This window comes from Mixophyes fleayi, chromosome 1 (assembly GCF_038048845.1).
Source record: "Mixophyes fleayi isolate aMixFle1 chromosome 1, aMixFle1.hap1, whole genome shotgun sequence".
In the NCBI taxonomy this organism is placed as follows: domain Eukaryota; kingdom Metazoa; phylum Chordata; class Amphibia; order Anura; family Limnodynastidae; genus Mixophyes; species Mixophyes fleayi.
The window spans coordinates 112631486-112651411 of NC_134402.1; the positions used below are offsets into that span (position 1 = coordinate 112631486).

Sequence of the window (19926 nt, forward strand, 5' to 3'; positions counted from 1 at the left end):
GCAGCCTCCGGGAACCTGTGCGCCCTCTCATCCAGTCCTACGCGGCCGCGCATAACGTTACATCGCGCGGCCACAAACCTGAAGCGCAGCCCGGCCCACAGAGCCGTCATGACGGCTCCACCGCAAGTAGGATTTTTTAAATTTATTTAATTACCATAATCGTGATTGCCAGAAGTGCCCGATGGCCAGTCCGGCCCTGAATGTAGCTCTCTGACGAGTGGCTTGTGTTGGTAGAGCTTCTTTAGTGCTGTTAGCTTGCTTTATCCAAATCTGATAAGTGCCTAATCTAATAAATGTCACAACAACGTAAAAATATTAAATCTGTTGTGGTTTGCAGAAATAATGTTGCCGGCCGTACTATTATATTTCAGCACTAAAGGAAATCTTTCCTAATGATAGGTCTTCATTTCAACAGCCGTACAAGTTAATTGTCAAGAGAAGCCTATTGTACCGTAAGAAATGAAAAGGTCTGGACTGTAATAGGGTTTAGAATTTCTACAATTCTTTTCAGAGTGAGCAGAGGATCTGTTTATGACAATTAGCAGTGTTCTTATGTGTGTGTGTTCTTCATATAGCTCCCGTTCGACAGATGTCATCCAGCAGTGTGCCTGGCTCTACTGGGGAAGCCCTGCCTTATTACCTGTTTCTTGGAGCTGCTCTGACTGGTGGTGGAGTTTATGTAAGTCATTTGTGATTTATTTTTTATTTTTTTACCCAAAAAATCACAAAGTGCATTATCTCAACAAATATATTTTATTTAATAGCCCTGCATATTTTATTTTGTTTATGAATAAGATGGCTGCGGGGAGGCATAAGATGGCTGCGGGGAGGCATAAGATGGCTGCGGGGAGGCATAAGATGGCTGCGGGGAGGCATAAGATGGCTGCGGGGAGGCATAAGATGGCTGCGGGGAGGCATAAGATGGCTGCGGGGAGGCATAAGATGGCTGCGGGGAGGCATAAGATGGCTGCGGGGAGGCATAAGATGGCTGCGGGGAGGCATAAGATGGCTGCGGGGAGGCATAAGATGGCTGCGGGGAGGCATAAGATGGCTGCGGGGAGGCATAAGATGGCTGCGGGGAGGCATAAGATGGCTGCGGGGAGGCATAAGATGGCTGCGGGGAGGCATAAGATGGCTGCGGGGAGGCATAAGATGGCTGCGGGGAGGCATAAGATGGCTGCGGGGAGGCATAAGATGGCTGCGGGGAGGCATAAGATGGCTGCGGGGAGGCATAAGATGGCTGCGGGGAGGCATAAGATGGCTGCGGGGAGGCATAAGATGGCTGCGGGGAGGCATAAGATGGCTGCGGGGAGGCATAAGATGGCTGCGGGGAGGCATAAGATGGCTGCGGGGAGGCATAAGATGGCTGCGGGGAGGCATAAGATGGCTGCGGGGAGGCATAAGATGGCTGCGGGGAGGCATAAGATGGCTGCAGGAACGGAAAGTGAAGGGGGGCACACAGAGATGGCAAAGAAGGGGCACAATGTGATGGTGAAGGTGTCTAAATACATCTTACGTCATTTTGACCCAACTACTTTACTTTAAGAAATGGGACTACCTGGTAATTATTTTGGCTTGGGGGTGCCCTGGAAAAATTATGGTGACCCTTAGGGTGCCTCGAACTGAGAGTTTGGGAACCACTGGTCTAGCATATATTGGGTTACTTAAGCGTCATATAAAATTTTAAAAAACCTGGCTATTTCCGTGAGTTATGCTTTTTGTGCTTCAGTTTGAAACGCAGTATCTTCCGTCAAATGCGCTGTTCAATAGCGGAACGCTCTTGGTGATCACACACTTGCACCTGCGAGCAGTGATTGGTTAATTACTTGCTGTTTATATAATGTTCACATGCCATTAAAACCGCTTGGAAAAGGATCTGTAGGTTTAAAACAGATACTGTGGTATAACAGATATTTTTACATGCTTGTTAGGAGTGTTGGTTCTTTATTGCTTTCTGGATTGGGTGACTTTTGGCAGTAGATCTGAACCTGATGCCAGTGACCTGAGCTTCTCTAGGGGACATGCCCAATGTGGACATTTTGATGGAATAAATTTATGCCAAATCGTGCTGTCAGGGCCAGCTTTTTCCTTTTGGCAGATATTTGGCTGTGTAGCTGTGTCATCTGTGGCTAGAACACTATTCTGATCAATATTCTAGTAAGTAAGAAATATATAAATCTGTGATGGCCAGGACAGAAATCTTTGTAGGGTAACCCTAAAATTACTAACTGGCATGCTAAGCTATATTATTACTTCATCAGATACTTTATAGTAGTAGTCAACTGAGCTTCTTTTAATGTTGGTCATGGTATCAGGGTGCCTATTGGCTGTCTACCCACAACAACTGGCGCAGAGTGTACGACTCCCTTTCGCCAAGTCAGAACTTACAAGGCTACTTTCCAGTCTACCTGACCCAATACAATGGACATGGGAAATATTTTCACACCCAAGCAAATATTCCATGGAAGTGGAGTTTATGAAACATCAGTCCACCGGCAAAGCTATAGGTCTTTTAAAAACAGTTTAACATTCACACTAGAGGCGTGTAAAAATGGCAGGGTTCCACTGATTGCAAGATTCCACAGGAGTCAAATAACATTTCAGCAGGAACTACAGTCTTCCAGCCAGTCGTGTCGTTCAAGTCTTTCTCTGGTTCCTGTTTGCTGCCTTTTATCGTCCCTGGTTCTCACGCTGTGGTGGTACTAGGGGGGAGCCAGTGTCTGCTGTTGCCTGATAAGCGGAGCTAAATTTACATAGGGGCTATTAGAGCAGAGTAAACTCTGAATGCCCGGTAGTTGTATCTACTGGACAGTATAAAGAACATATATTTGTTGAAGGAACCCCACAATGATTGCAGTTTGTTCAGCTCCCCTATCTCTCAATAAAGCATAAAAGATGTAATAGATTTATGACCTGTACCTTTTCCTGCTCCTGCAGGTTATAACCTTACTGATTTTCTCCTGTCATTGCAGCTGTACCGAACATTGAGCAGTGACAAAGCCCGTTTTCGTGACAGACATGAATACATCCAAACACAGCTGAGACCTACATTGGAGGCTAACAGTAAGATCACTCTTATCACTATATAATCGGAACAGTGGAGGCGTTTAATGGTTGATGTCTTTGGGCAACCAATGTCAAATTTAGTATGAAGGATGCAAGAGTAGACCGGCTGTGAAGGATATAAATGTTACATATAAATATATATTTTTTATTGGTCTACCTTTGTTTAAAATTGACACTTGATTTATTTTCACAACTTCATAATGATTATTAAACTAAATTTTATGCTTCTTAAACCCACAATGGGCCCTTCGCAAAGTTCCTACCAAATTTACATTGGAGAGTGTATGTAACCAATAAAAGGGGTGGGTGGATCAGTGGGGAGACCACTAGGGTAGTACTGTACTTTAAGCTGTTGAATTTACAAGGCCTGGGAGATGAAATGCTTTATTGGCAGGGCAATACTCACATTAGGAAGCTAAAGGAAAGCTTTATTACCCTTCCTGTGTAAAAGGATTTTGTAGAAGACTCCTGCTTAGTAGTTTGTTGTGTATAGATAGCACCTGCTGAGACAACTTATTTATCTCAAGTATCTTAAGTGTAACAGTCATGTAGTCTGGAAAAATAGAACATATTAATGCAATCTGCTTTATTCATACATTTGCATTTTATTTGAAATAGTTAGTGTCAAGCATTAGATAATATGTGTAAAAGCTGAATTGCAATGCAAGGTTACTATGTTAGGAAAAACAGCTATTAGATACTTCCATTCTGCCTTAGGAATTATATAATTTGCTGTTATGGGCATTGATCTCATGTGATCATTCAGTGGCTGTACTGTACTCTGGCTGCTGATGTAATTTTTTTGGCAGATAAAACTAGATTCCTTTTTTTTTTTTTCTAATCTTACTGTTCCCTTGATGTGATCGCCTCTGGTAGCTCGTAATGAATCCCTTGGCTACCAGGGTAAGCAGTCTCCCTCAGTCACTATGTAAACAAGATATGCACAATGTGGAGCTGACCTTTCATTCCCTTCCATGTGTGGCACCAGTCCATTCATGTGCCACATACACTACACACTTACAGGACCAGTCTCGTAGCCATCAGACAGAGCTGTCCATAGTGTTAATGAGCACTCCCATCGAAATACAGGAGGGGTGGATGCACTAGAACAGTGATGGTTAATCTGTGACACTCCAGGTGTTGTGAAACTACAAGTCCCAGCATGCTCTGCCAGCTATCAGCTAGTTTTCTACTGGCAAAGCATGCTGGGGCTTGTAGTTTCACAACACCTGGAGTGTCGTAGGTTAGCAATCACTGCACTAGAAACTGTAGTCTGAGATATGAAAATGGTTGCTTGTTACTTTCATAGGAGAACACTTGTATTTAGGTTAAATACGTTTAATGCAGTTCTCTACATTACTCTAAAAGTAGTCTTATTACAAATTGGTTGTTCAATCTGGATTTTAATTTGTTTTATTTTTGTGTTTTTCAGATGATGAAGGTAAGTAAGATCCCCTTCTACATTTCCTGGTCTATTTATGTGTTTCCCTAGTTATTGCAGAATGTATTGCTTTGGCCTGGATAGTGACCCCGATACACAGATAAAGATGAATAAATGTAAAATTACATTGCAAGCTATTCGATTGATTCCATGTGATATGGAGACTGTGGGTCAGTATTGTACCCAGTGTACAGTGAGTGGGGGACCCAGGCAAAGCAGTGTATATTGCAGAAATAACCGATCTGTTGTGAACAAGGTTTTCAAGCAGCTGATTAATATTTAGCTTTTTTTTTCTAAAAATCAAATACCCTAGAATTTAAAGGCAAGTCAATAATCACTGAGTCCCTATATAATACACTACTAACATCTGTGCATGCATACATTAAGTCCAATAAATTGTGAGCTTTTGATTTTAAGATTTTCTATAAGACAATCGCTGTTTTCATTCTTGTCCACAACAGAACATGTTCTGTGTTTTCTGTGATTCTGTATGAAAGTCTTTCTTGGTGTTTGTTAATTCTGGTTAGATTGTAAGAATATACATTTTCCATGTATCCTCGAAAAATAAACTGGCATGAGCATTTATTCTTTTTTTTTTTTTGGCTCATGTTACTTTATTTTACTCTAATTGTTACTTTCTTACTTCCAATTTCCAGACTAAAGCCCATGGTAATATCTACCCAAAGCTATAGGAGCAAAAAGAGACAGTCCATCTTGCCGTGCAGCCTAACTAGTGATGATTATAGTCTCATGCCATCACTTAAACACCAACACTTTCATTTAAAGTTTTTTGTTTAACACTGTGTGCAAACCCCTTTGGTCTATGGAGGGGTTGGATCCAGTTCTTCGGTTTAAAAAATGGTTTTGTAAAATGTGACCAATGAAATAGGTTCTGGCTGATTGCTCTGATTACCTGTGTGTGTAAATGACTGCCCAATAAAGACCACTCTGAATGTTACGCTTTGACTGGCTGTCCTTTATTGTTTTTCACCTATGGCTGGGATTCCTGGGTAGTTCAGAGGTGGAGTTCCTTTTCCTGACGTTTTCTTTTCGATGATTAAATTATTCTACAAATGAAACTAACGTGAAAAGTGTGGAGTTTTGTGTGTTGTGTAACTAACATATTCTTGCTTCCAATAACATGCAAGGCTTGATCTATAGTAGATTAGCTCAGCAAAGCTATAGCTAAAATGCAAATTCTGATGGAGTATTCTGTAGCGTTATCAGATTTCTAGATCGGTTTTGATCTAGTAATCTACATTTTTTTGGCTTGCGGTATTAACATATTAAATTGGGGTGTTTCTTACATCCTGATGAATCAAGTTATTTTTTTTGCCCTCATTTTCCACTCTTTATTGAGCAGACTTTTGTTTAATAGCCCCTAACTGAACTGTGGAGGGCATAATATATTATCGGTTACTTTTGAAACCCAGCACATAATACATGGCATAGGGGAAATTTACCATGTGTTTATATTGCTGCAAAATACTCTATCCTATTAGAGAACCATGCTGTATAGCTATGGGTCTAACTTATAGTGACTTGTTTCACTGCATTCTGGTTGACTTTTGGAAAACTCTGATGGAAAAGGCATATCTATCAGACATTTTTTCTATAAGTAGGTATAAGAATACATTGTATGGTATTGTCTCTATACAAAGTCTCCTTTTCATCTATATTCCAGTAATGAACATACTCTTAAATTTAAATATTATAAGCACACTAGTTACCTATTAGCCAACCACTGGACTTGTATATACACTTAGATTCTGAAATAGTTGCCCTGGATTATGCTATATGTTCTACACTACCATCACAACAATCATTTCACTTTATGTAATAACATTATAGAATGCTCAAAAATCACATGGATTGGCTAGATTTATTCTTCAAAATGTTACAATATTTATTTATTTTTTCTAGTTGAAATATACACTGCTCCCGACTGGCAGGACAGGGATTGGATTTCCCAAAAAACTCACCCTTGCCTCCATAATAACTGTAATTTCTCTAGGGCCCAAAAAACTGGATAACTTTGAATTAATCCACTACTATATAGATGTATCGGGTAAAGCTGATTAGGGAGCATGGCAAGCAATCCGCTTTATTCATACATTTGCATTTTATTTGAAATAGTTAGTGTCAAGCATTAGATAAATGACAGTTGCATGTGGAGGCAGACATGAGGTTCTTGGACATTTGAGGTAATTGATTGAATTCTTGTCATTAGTTTGGCATTCATATACTGTGTAGAACATGGGGTTTTCTGCTCTGCGGAGTATGCAGCTTCTGATTGGTTGTGTCACATTGACCACACACACCTATATAAATAGAGCCAACCAGACAACATTCTATACACCCACCAAAGAGCAGCATAGGTTTATAAAGAACTTTAGGAGGGGATATCCTTTTTCAGAGGTCTGTACCATATATAAAAGCACTGCATTTGGCAATGTATCTTTAGATGGTCATAGGACTGACTTCTTACAGTAATGTAAATTACACTAGAGGGATGCATATTGCAGAATATATCCTAGACAACGTGAACAGGTTATGGATTTAAAGTCTGTAAAACTGCATCCCTCCTATAAGAACAAAACACAGTACTGTTAAATTACATCATTAGTGAGGAAGTGGCCTGTAAGAGTGATTTCCTTCAAAGCAAAGCGTTCACCTGTCAGTAGTAGTGCAGACAGACTACAAGCTGGTTGTCCTTTACCTCTCTGCGCTCTGTTATGTTGTGGATACATATAAACCTGTGCATGCTTGACACTTTACTTCTGGTTGCATGCTGATTGTCCCACTCTAAATCATCCATGTTGGCTGCACAAGCTTGTCTGATACAGAGGGGGAAACGCCTCACTATTTAGCAATGTACACTAAAGGCGTAACAAGGGTTACAACCAGAATGCTGTCCTACCACCTGCTCCTCTTGTCCGTCTTCTGTCTCACCTGTGTCTATGCTTTTCCGTCTTTACAGTTTATTGTAAGTACATAAATGCACTCATGCAAAATGAACTAGTGTAGGCTTGTTGACGCTGGGTTTGTCAAAATATCACTAATACACGTGTTGGCTTGTCACTCTACTTGATAGGACAACTTGGGTTTAGCTAATTTTTCTTTCACAATATTTTTTTTCACATTTTCTGTTTGTACCCTAACTTTGTCTTAAAAGGCCAGCAATGTTATACACAGAAATAACCTGGGCCCTGATTCATTAAGGATCTTAACTTGAGAAACTTCTTATTTCAGTCTCCTGGACAAAACCATGTTACAATACAAGGGGTGCAAATTAGTATTCTGTTTTGCACATAAGTTAAATACTGACTGTTTTTTCATGTAGCACACAAATATCAAATTTAGCATATTGAATCTGGTGTAATAGAGAAACCTGCCGTCCAGGTAATCCCAGCGCAGCAGCTGTTGCTTTTGCAGCAAAATCTGAGGTAGTGAGATGCATGTGCCATTTATTCCCCCCCCCCCAATCACAGGCTCGTAGTGACTGTAGGCTGAGAGCACAAGTTTTGTAGCTTGTTTGTCCTGTCAGAGTAAGTAGTGTCATGCCAACATATAATATTAAACTTTAAGATTGAGCACCAGAAGGCTAAGGATCGCAAATGTCTGTGTATAAAGCTAATTATTCCTACTTGAAGCAATATACTAATCATATATATTTACTTTTAATGAGGAAAAAAAAAGGTCCAGGGGGTAAATGTATTGTGCTCCGATTCCTGTAACTTATCGATATTCGGCGAGTTTGACAGCTAAACTTAAAACAGCAATGTCTTCAAGGGCAAAACACAAGTGGTGCCCTGACAGCCATGGCCCTACCCATAGGAATATAAGCAGCTGATAATTGATGTTTACCTGCTGCTTATTTTGCATAAGTGCGTGAGTGTGCTTCAGAGCTATTTATATTGATTTATTTTGGTGCTGCATCATCTTTACTCAAATCCTTTAAAAGGTGAGGAGGCTGCTGAATCCGTCATAGAGGAAGCTGCAGTAGAAGAGATTACTGAGCAGGAGGTTGTCGTAACTGAAGAGGAGGCTCCACCAGCATCTACAGAGCAGGAGCCGGCACCAAGCTCAGAGGCCGCTACAGTGCAAGGTTAAAGATATAAACCATCAATCCGCCATTCATGGCCCAGATGTAAACTATAAGCCACTGTTGATTTAGTTGGCTTTTAATTTATTAAAAGCTGTAATTGTGTGCAATGGCAAATGTTCAGATTAGCTATATTTATACCTTTTTCAATTATAAAAATTTGGCAGCTGCTAAGTATACCTACTACATACCACTCTCCCTATAGTCGTACATTCCATGGAATCTGGATCCTACAGTGTATAAAACATCAACTATAAATTTATAACATTGGGTTATCTTGATATGATCATAATGTTATCAATGGTGTGTGCATGTTGACGGATGACTTGAAGTGTGCCACCTCGTGTATGAACTAATAGTTCGCTGCATGGAATAGTTTATACCAGTAGTTTTACTGACCTAAGATAAATTACTTCTGGAGGGCAGGTTCTACTTGTTGTACTGGCTCTGTGTGTAAGGGCTTATTTCCAAATGTAATTTCAAATATGTTTTGCCACTTGTGTTTTTTAGGCATGTTGTTGTGAAGTGATTACATGTAGTCACTGCACAGGTGACAAGTAATAATCACTGGGATAAATCATTTGTTCGGCCACAGATAAAACACATGGAGATTTCTGCTGAGGGAATATAGATAGTAGCTGCAGACTAAAGATCTGAAAGGAGGAGTTTAACAAATAGTTGTACTTTAGGTGTGTGTCAGAAAAAGGGCCCTTACCCAGACAAACCTAGACAAAATTCTGGGAATTCAGCAGCGTAAATAGACCTCACACAAGCAAAGCACAGCTTCTAAAGTGAAACGCAGAAATGTAAAACACTTGCATGCAATGCAACAGGATCTAGTCTACTTTGCTCTCAGGTGTACTAAGAACAAAGTTGCTACAGCTTGATTTTTTATTTTATTTTTTTTAAACATGTTTAATGAAGGTGGTAAATTCTGAATTCGTTGCTGCTTGTAGGATAATGCATAATATTTTTTTTTTGTAGAATTACCAACATGTTCAATAAAGTTGATCAATCTGGGGCATTAGTGACCGATATCTGATAAAGTATGGTTGGTCATCTGCTGCCCACGCTTAGAGGCCTCCATGTTATCAAAACAACTAGATCTGCCCAATTTGGTCACCCATGTGCGTTCTAATAGGAAACTAATTCTGTATTTGGTCAATGCTACTGCTCAACTTGAGTGTCATGTAAACAGTATAGAAACACCCATTGTGCTGCCTAACTCACTATGCTTATATATGACAGCAATACTCCATCATTTCTATCTTGGACTCTATAGAAAATGAGGTTACATAAATCCCCAGTGGATTTTGAAGTGAACCTCCTATAAACCCTTTCTTTCATTATAGATATTGTGGGATGTTGAGTAAGCAGTTTTCTATTGATAAAAAGAAAAGAATACTAACGCTCTATGTGGAAAAATGTAAATGTAGCTATCATAAAAGGGGGGAGGAGGATTCCTAATCCTCTCTGAAAGAAAGTTATATAAGCACTAATATAACTTATAAGGCACACCTCATTAATAGATATCCAAAGTTGAAAAAATATCAAAAGCAAGAAAAAAAAAAAATGTCTGCAGACATACAAAACAATGCAATGTTCCTTATACGACAAAGTTAAAAACATTACTAGAAGAGGATATGATAAATACATAAGCATTCCATATATGAACAAGTACCAGAGTAATGTCCATACAGCCTACCGGTAGTTATAAACAACCTTTCTTATAAGCAAATAGTGTAGTACAAAAATCCGGGGACGTTGCGCCAGGAAATATAGTAGCCAAATATTTTAAATGTAAAGCATGCCTGGAGATCCGGTCCAAAAAAGCCACATATCTAATCTTTGTTTTATGTGTTTCCTATTTTGAAGTGGATTGAGATAGAACAACTCGACAATCAGATTATTAGAATGTAGCCATTCCAACAAAATATCTTCCACCAGGTACCAAATGCTCTTCTCCTAACCTTCCCCCTTTATTTACTTTAGCAGTAATCTGGGCTGAATACATTGCCTGATAATTTTAAAAACACCATATACATTACTGTTTCCAGCAACTGTAATTTCAATAGTAAATTAAGTGGGAAGTGTGGGAGCCGAGCACTTTGTACTTAGTGGAATGCACCATGTTCGATGGCCTGAGAGCGCTTGCAGCAGCACAGAGTGTTTCAGAGGGGGGCATGCTACTCTTGGGAAAACCTGTCCAGAGATTTACGGGATACTGGTGTGATTGGTCATATGAAATAGCAAGTGTGGTAATACTAAATAGGTGGTGGGGTTTTAAATGCAAAGTAAAACTATGATGTCAACTCACAAAGAATGAGAGTCGGGAATGGTTAAAAAAAATAAAAACATCTTTGTTTTACGTTATTGACCTGTAAAGGTTTGGCTATAGCAGCCCAATAACTACCCGCATGAACATACCACTGGTGAGGGCAATAAAGCACATTCACAAATTTATACAGAAGTGGAGCTTACGTTTTTACATAAAGCCTTATTGTCTTCAGAACTTGATTGTAACAAAATGTATGTTTAAATGCAAAGGAAGTTGCAATACCATAATCCTTAAACCCATAACTAGGGTTCCCGTAATTTTGAAATGAAAAATCAGGACACCTTGTGACCTAAAGTTTACTCGGGCATTAAAATCAACTATTACTATTATTACTACTTATCCTGATATTTTAGGTGCACCAGTGTCTGAATTATGGGAAAATTTAACTGCAAGTTTAAGATTTTTACTGGGAAAAAGGGGACTGTCTTGGGAAAACCAGGAGCTACTCTACCACACTTGCTATGTTGCATGATTGATTATAGATTGACTGTATTATAAAAAATATGTAAAATATCGCAATAAAATGTAGCAGGTATAAGAGATAACACAATTTCAAAATAAACAGAATAGAACATGACACAGGACAGGTACAAATTAAGTAGGCAAAGATGGTGCAGACATGAGACAAAAGGAAGAGAGGGCTCTGCTTGTGAGGGCTTAGTCTAGAAGGAGGGGGCAAAGCTGAAAAAATAGGAGCTAGTAGGAAGTAGTGTCAGGTGGGGTTGGGATAAGCAGAAGTGAAGAGCTCTGTATTGAGAGAACGTTTAAAAGATAGAAGATTGGGTTTAATCTGGTAAGGCGGTGATAAGGAGTTCCATAGGTGGGGACAAGTCCTGGGAGGTAAAAGTGAGAAGTAATCATTGGGGAGTAGAGAGGTTTAGGTCAGAGGCAGAGTAGAGGGGGCGAGTGGGAGTGTATCTCGTGACGAGTTCTGACATGTTTGAAGGAGTGAAGACTTTGTAGGTGAGGGTGAGCAGCTTGAATTGAATGCTGGAGGAAATGGAGTGCCAGTGCAAAGTGATGCAGCAGATGAGGAGCGACTGGGAGTGAAGTCAAGAAGAGAGTGATCAACTTTGGCAAAGGCAGCAGACCAGTTGAGGAGTATGAGCAGGGAGAAGTGATCTTTTGATTTAGCTGTAAGTAAATTAGTTAATTTTCAGTGAAGTATGAAGGGCGGAAACCCGATTGAAGAGTGATGAGAAGAGAATAAATGGAGAAGTCAGTCAGGTGATTCTAGACAAGGTGTTATAGAAGTTGGAAAGCAAAAGGGAATAGAGAAATGGGGCAATAGAGGGGAAGGATCAAGAGATGTTTTTGTTTTTTTTGAGAGTAGGAGAGTTGAGTGCATGTTTGAAGGGAAAATGCTTATGGCGAGGGACTGCTTGAAGAGATGAGCTGCTGGAAGGCATTAGGTGAAAGGGAGTGAAGGAGATGGGAGAGTGGTGGGTTGAGGGGGAAGAAAAGAGGAAGGAGGAGGACCTTGGCTACAGAAAAAGGAATGAATTAGCAGAAACTGGAAGGGAGTGAGGAGCAGGGGGAGATGGCGGTGCTGAGATTTTGTGATGGTGTAGATTCTGCCTTTGAAATAGATGGAAAAGTCGTGAGCAGTAAGGGAAGAAGGGGTGAGTCGGGGGAGAGGGCAGAGAAGTGAATTCAATTTGGCAAAGAGGCAATGGGAGTTGTTTGATTAGGTGGATACGAGGGATCTAAAGTAGGTCTGTGGTGTGAGACAGCGGGCAGTAAAGTAAGAAAACAGGATAAAATTGTAGTTTAATTTCCTTGATCGGTGCTGAGTAGAACAGCTGCACCTTTGTATATGGCAAGTCTGAATGGAGTGCAAGGGTTGGAGTTTTGATCTCTGGAGACGATATTTGGTGGTTGGAGCTACCTGTCTTGGCTCTGGAGAGTGTAGTGTAGAAAGAGACAGGACAGGGTAGTGATGGGACATCACCTATTTATATAGCGCCACTAATTCTGCAACACTGTACAGAGAATCACATCAGTCCCTGCCCCATTGGGGCTTACAGTCCACACACACACACACACACACACACACACACACACACACACGTCAATTTTGTTAGCAGCCAATTAACCTACTAGTATGTTTTTGGAGTGTGGGAGGAAACCCATGTAGACACGGGGAGGATATGCAAACTCCACACAGATAAGGCCAAGGTCGGGAATTGAACTCATGACCCCAGTGCTAACCACTTAGCCACTATGCTGCCCAGAGAGGTGGTTCAAAAGAGGCAGGGAAGGGGTAGGGTTGAGGCCATTAAGGGGATGTTGTGTGTTCACAAATTTGGGTATTGGTGGGGTATCAGGGACAAGGTAAAAGGAAAGGATATTATGGTCCGAAAGCAGGAAAACTTAGGTGGATAAGGTGGCGATGTCACAGTAGAATACGAGGTCCAGAGAATGTTCATGATTGTCCACTGCAAGAGGCCATAAGAGGAAGTGAGTTTGAAGGTGGCAGTGATAGTAGGGATGTCAATGGGGATGTTGAAATCCCCTAGAATAAGAGTGGGTTAATCAGTGGAAAGAAAATAGGATAGCCAGGCAGAAACGTTGTGGAGAAGTTGGAATTCAGGGCCAGGAAGGCAGGAGATGATAGTGACACGAAAGTGCAGAGGTTTGAATAGAAGCGTTTAACCTGCAGTAATGAGAACACATGTCCTGTAACACATAGCAGCCACTCAAATATTAGCATTTATTTTTTAAACCTCTTCTTGAAGAGAAGCTATAATGTGGTTGGTATGTTTTATAGCACATGTTGTCATATTATTTAATAAAATTACCTGAATATATTTTTTTCTTTTTAAATGTGGGAATTTTTTGAATGCAGGATTGCTGGTAACAGAATATTGCTACAGAAAAATTCCACTGAATCATTGACCATATTACATTACATTGGCTTCATTTAGCTTTACTGTGTCAGCTTTTACACATGACGGTATGCATTAGTAAAAGTTCCATCACTGGCTGCTGGACAGGTTCTAGTCTATTGTGTGTGGGAATTGGTGTGCGTTCTGATTTTCAGTGTGATTCCACAATTATCCTTGCGCTGATAAACAAATGTACTGATTTAGTTTGACACTTATAATTATTCATTACAGCCTTGTTTTGTTATGTGCTTTAATGAATCTGAAAATGTTTTGAGTTTGTAGTATTATTTTAGTTGAATTCAGATTTGTGTTCAGAAATATGTTTTGAAGAAAATTAATAAAATGCATTTGATGTGGGTAAGCACACTTAAATGCACACATACACTGACCAGCCACAAGATTAATACCACTGACAAGGGAAGGGAATAACTTGGATTATCTCGTTACAATGGCACCTGCAAGGTGCCACTGAGCAGCAAGTGAACAGTCTGTTATTGATTTGTTGGAAGCAAGAAAAATGGGCAAGCGTAAGGATCTGAGTGACTGACAAGAGCCAAATTGTGACTGCTAAGCGACTGAATCAGAGCTTCTCCAAAACGGCAGTTCTTGTGGGGTGTTTCCGTTATGCAGTGGTTAGTACCTACCAAAGTTGTGCAAAGAAGTATAATCGGTGACAGGGTTATGGGCGATGTTCTGCTGGGAAACTTGGGGTCCTGGCGTTCATGCCGATATTACTTTACACATACGACCTACCTAAATTTTGGTGCAGACAGAGTACACCCCTTCATGGCAATGGTATTCACAATGGCAGTGGCCTCTTTCAGCAAGATAATGTGGTTCTGGCACACCGCAAAAATTGTTCAGGAATGGTTTGAGGGACATGACAAATAGTTCAAGGCGTTGACTTATCCTCCAAATTCCCCAGATCTCAATTCAATTGAACATCTTTGGGATGTGGTGGAAATTCAAGTCTGAGCCATGGAGACCCCACCTCGCAGCTTACAGGAATTAAAGGATCTGCTGCTTGTTCCAGATACCATGAACACCTTCAGAGGTCTTGTGGAGTCTATGCCTCGATGGGTCAGAACCGTTTTGGCAGGCAGCATGAGGGGAACTTACACAATATTAGGCAGGTGTTTTTAATGTTGAAGCTGATTGGTGTATACCCATGTAATAAAAATATTAAAACACAAAATTGACGCACATTACAAAGATCATTTTGCAGCCCCCTCAATGTCATGATAAATGACATAATCTAGCAAAAAGTACATGGTTGTTTCTTTACAAATTCAATCTTTTTTACGTCATAATGCCAGCAGTTACAAGTCTATATATGTTGATACATACCGACTACATTTTTACAGTGCTTGACTTACTAAATACTAAATACTTTTTTTTACTAGTAAAGTATTAAAAAATTATTTATAGCATACCAAAGTACCTGCCAGGGGATAATTTGACAAAAGAATCTCACAAAATATAGAACACATCTTGCATTATTTTTTAAAATCTCTTACACAAGCAAATAACTTTGAGGGACTCCACTAGAGAAAGGAGGGGGGGGAGTCAGTCAGAAGCAGAGACACTAAAGGAGCAGGGAGAGAGGCTGGAGGCGAACCAGTAGAGCGCAGTTTGGCAAAGACCTAGGCTGTTGAGAAGAGAATGGTTGATGGTGTCAAAGTAGCAGAGAGGTCAAGGAGTATGAGAAGAGACTTAGATGTGAGTCATTTGTCGCTTTAGGAAGGGCAGATTAAGTTGAATGAAAGGAATGGAAGCCAGGCTGATGAGATTGAAGATGAGAGTGAAAAGAGAGAATGTAGGTCAGACGATTGAAGACATTTTAGAAGCACATGGAAGCAGACATATGAGGCGAGAGAGGAAGAGAGGATGGGTTTCTTAAGAATAGGGGAGGTTGGAGCATGCTTGAAGGTGGTGGGGGAGACACCAGTGGGGTCGAGAGGTTGAAAAAGTGAACAAGGTTATGATATTCGGTAGGCGAGACGAAGCTTCCAGGGAACAGGGTAAAGGGGGAAGGTTGTAGTAGAAGAGTGCGCATTTCAGACACAGTTACAGGAAGATAGGAGCAGAGGGTGAAAGAGAGTGGTAGAGAGGACAGGTGCTGGGAGAGAAGAGTGGCGAGAACAGATTTTGTTCTGGGTAGGCAATTTTGCCTTTATAGTCGGTGGCAAAGTCAAGAACAGTGATAAACAAAAAGGAGGGGGGGGGGCAGGAGAGAATTAATATTAGCAGACATCAAGGTTGTTGGACAGGGAGGAGATGAAAGATGTGAAATAAAACAATATTAAACTCCTAGTTAATTGCTATCAATATTCAATAGATTTTATTATTATTACAGGATCCAGTTTGAACATAGAATTCTAACATCAATTAGATTTTTAGTGTATATAATTGTAATTTGTTATTCATTTATATGGGTAGTTAACAATTCTTTATTACATTTTTTCAGAATTAATTCTACTTCATTAAAATTTGTATCTCATCCACTTTTAAATCGCAATACATTTGCAGGTACATAAAAACAACTCTTAAACATCAAAGCTATCATTGAAAGAGAGCAAAACAGACATTATGACCAAAATAAATAACACAATCACAATTGATCCAAAGCTGGTAATAAAAGCTGGTCCACAAAAAATGAGTCTGTTTAATTATTTGGGGAACTTTGCATCTAATCCAAAAAGCTTTCCTGTTGGAGTAATAGATGATTTAGGGTTTCTCCTTTGGAGTGTAAAGACACTTTGTAGAAACTTCCATTGCAGTTGTAAAACCCTATAACTTGTCTTGAGAAAAATGTTTCACAACAAATGTTTAAACTTTCTTATTGAATGAAATTTGCTCAGTGGTAAGTCTTATCCTGCTTTCATGCTTGAACAACCATATTTTAATATTACAATTTGTATGTCCTTGTCTGTCTGCAATGTATAATCCTCCCCCTCTGCCTTAACATGACATGCTGAGTGTGTGTGACTGGCAGCCATACTTGTCTGCCCTCCAGAGAGATTTTGAGAAGGAGAATGGATGCTTAAAAGGAACGCTACTTTAAGAAAAATAATCTATGTGGAATTGCTGCTTTAATGCTTCATTCACATAATCTAACTTTTTCCACAGCATCATAACTCCACCCTTGTCTTCCTTTTCCAAATATAGAAACATTTCTTCCCAAGTTTAGCAATGATGGCATTTCACAAGGATGTTTATTCATTTTAACTGTTTGCCACTTTCCACTACAGAGGACACCATAATTATAAATGTGCCTTAAAAAAATCTTATGTTGGGGTTCAATTTACTTTTGTCCCTTTACTTTTGTTTTTCAATTGTTAAAAAACTGTATTGCATCAGAAATTTAGAAATTTGACATATGTCAGAATTACTTGTGATTTAACAATTATCCATATCATATGAAGTTGGTTCAACAGAATTAACATCATGGGCTAGATTTACTAAACTGCGAGATTGAAATAGTGGAGATCTTGACTATAGCAACCAGATTCTAATTATTTAGTATAGTACATTGTACAAAATGACAACTAGAATCTGGTTGCTATAGGCAACATCTCCACTTTTTCACACATGCAGTTTAGTAAATATACCCCCATGAGTATTAACAAAAAAAAAAAAGAAAACATTTCAATTCAATCTTAGCTATAAACATGTAAATCAAATTAAGATTCTGTATTAGGTGCTCCACTCAAGTATAAACATATTACCATGGTACATACAGTAGGTACATAGTTGACCCTTTATTCAAAGCTTGAAACATAATCTAAGATAAATCTTTACCCAGTAAATTTATGTTCTTCTGAAGAATAGATTACTGGCTCTGGTAGTCTGATGATGGTGCTTCGAAGTACGCTTTTATTTTATTTTTTATTAGAGCAGCATGAATTGGGACATATCTCCTGACTGTCAATGCAAAAGCGGGATCAGTACTGGTGTAGATTTCAGGCAGCACTGGTCTTTCTGCTTTGAATACCTGTTGATAGGAGGGTCTTAAACTCAGTTTATTCTTGCCTGGATCCAGTAATGTTGGGGACCTGTCTTTAAAACCAATAAATGCTACTCACCTCTGGGAAAGACAAGCAACAAGTGAACATTCTAGGCCTCCCTCACCCTAACCAGCCCCAACATTAATAGTTTAATAATTTGACCTTTTTCCCCAGTGTCAACATTAAATTAATAGCATTTATGTTTAAAAGCCCTCCACCCAACCCTGACATTAAATAGCATTCATATTTAATAAGTAGGCCTAGTTATTAAATTTCACCAGTCACAACTTAACATTAACCCTCCTACATCATCCCCCACATATTTACCCTCACTCCTTTCCCTAAATAACATTAACCCCCACACTAGCCCCTCATTATATTAATATGTTATGGGTGGCAGACTGCGTGGTCTGCCTTCGAAGCTGCGATGGTATTGATGGAGGGAAGGAGGTACGGCCTGTGGTCCACTTGAAGCCTGCAAGGTAACGGTGATAGCAAGGTCAGACAGCCAGAATGATTTACTCCCAGACATTCAATGTACTGCAGAGTTAGTCTCACATGTTGATACTGTTTCACTTGCTAGACTAAGTGTCATTGCCACTGACTTATCCTCAACACAGGACTGGTAAGTAGAGTGATGATAATAATGCAGACAGCTGATCTGGGACCAGGGGATAAAAATGTGCTGCAGGGGACGGGACAGGGCAAACTTGCTACAGGTGAGGGCTTGGGACAAGAAATGTGTTAGAGGTGATGGGGGGGGGGTCGACAAATGTGTTACAGGAGAGAGACGTGTCACAGACCCTAAATGGCATGGTCATTATATTGTGACCAATTGCGAACAAGCTCCTAATGTTGCCCTAAGAGCAAAAAAAAGTTGTGCACCCCTGATTTAAAGCTTACATTGCTATTTTGGCTGTAGTTCATCTTGTCTTCCTGCAAAGCCGAGATCAGAGCTTTACATCTCATAAATAATATTCACAATACAACACAGGTCTCTTACAACAAATGGGTGTCCTCCTTTTTATCCAGAGGAACAGGACGTTATTGATCCTGCTGTGGAGTCCTCAGATGTAGAGACATCTCCTTTACTTGAAGCAAATTCAGACAATATCCCGGAGGATCTGGCATCAGCAGCAGAGGAAGCAGAAGACTGGGCTGAGCTCTCGGCCAGGAAGCCAGAGGAGGCTGTTGAAGAGAACTCACCAGCAGCACAAGGTATGTGAAGCAGTAAGTGATTATAGAGAATAACATGAAGCCCGAAAATATGTACTTTTCTTTGCTAACCTCTGTTGTTCTTTATTTATTTGGGTTTATGTACTTCATGTTTCTACTTTTGCTTACTTATCTTTTGATTTGTACCCATCATTGGTAAATACATTGTCACTCATGAGTACTCCATTTTAAAGTGCCTGTGGCTCCACAACTACTGAAACTAAATACTCATCTAAAATGAAAACCAGGTAAAACATCCCTAATACGGACAGACCAAATAAAAGCCTACTTATGAACCGATGGTTGCTCGTGCTGATCTTCCTTGCTGTTCACTCTCTACTAAGCAGCAGTCACATTCATCATATTAATCACTCTTACATTTACTCTTCCTGATCTCTGTAGATCCATCTTCTAGATCAGTCTTTTAACCCATCTTACGTTTCTCTCACGTATATTACAGGAAACAGCACCATAGGGAATTTCCTGTCATTTGCTGTTGCCATTTAAAGTCATTTCATTTATTCCAAGTCTCCTTTAGTCATTGATATATAGTAGTGGATTCACAAAACATCCAAATGGCACTCTGCAGTGGCGAGCAATGTTTTTTTACATGGAGACTTACATATGTCATTAACAAAATATTCATATTCTATATATATGTATTTTTTGTATATTCTAAGTGCAATAAGTATAACAAACATTATATAAACATAGGAATTGTCTACAAAGCACAATGACCCCCCAGAAGGAGTCAGTGCTTGTGCAGTGCTAGAGGCAGTTGTACTACCACAGCATTTCTTCATATCTGAACAGTGTTCTTGGTCTACAGGGGCATTCTGGGGACCTGTAATCCCCACTTGTGCTTG

General features: G+C 39.8%; 1 protein-coding gene across 1 annotated transcript in view; it reads left to right on the forward strand.

Moving 5' to 3' along the window:
* Positions 1-19926, forward strand: part of MGARP (mitochondria localized glutamic acid rich protein) — a 37338-nt gene that overhangs the window by 12107 nt on the left and 5305 nt on the right. The window contains exons 2-6 of the mRNA XM_075194754.1: positions 576-679; positions 2973-3083; positions 4499-4507; positions 8447-8615; positions 18878-19063. Coding sequence (XP_075050855.1) covers positions 576-679; positions 2973-3083; positions 4499-4507; positions 8447-8615; positions 18878-19063 — 579 coding nt within the window. The remainder of the gene's footprint in view (positions 1-575; positions 680-2972; positions 3084-4498; positions 4508-8446; positions 8616-18877; positions 19064-19926) is intronic.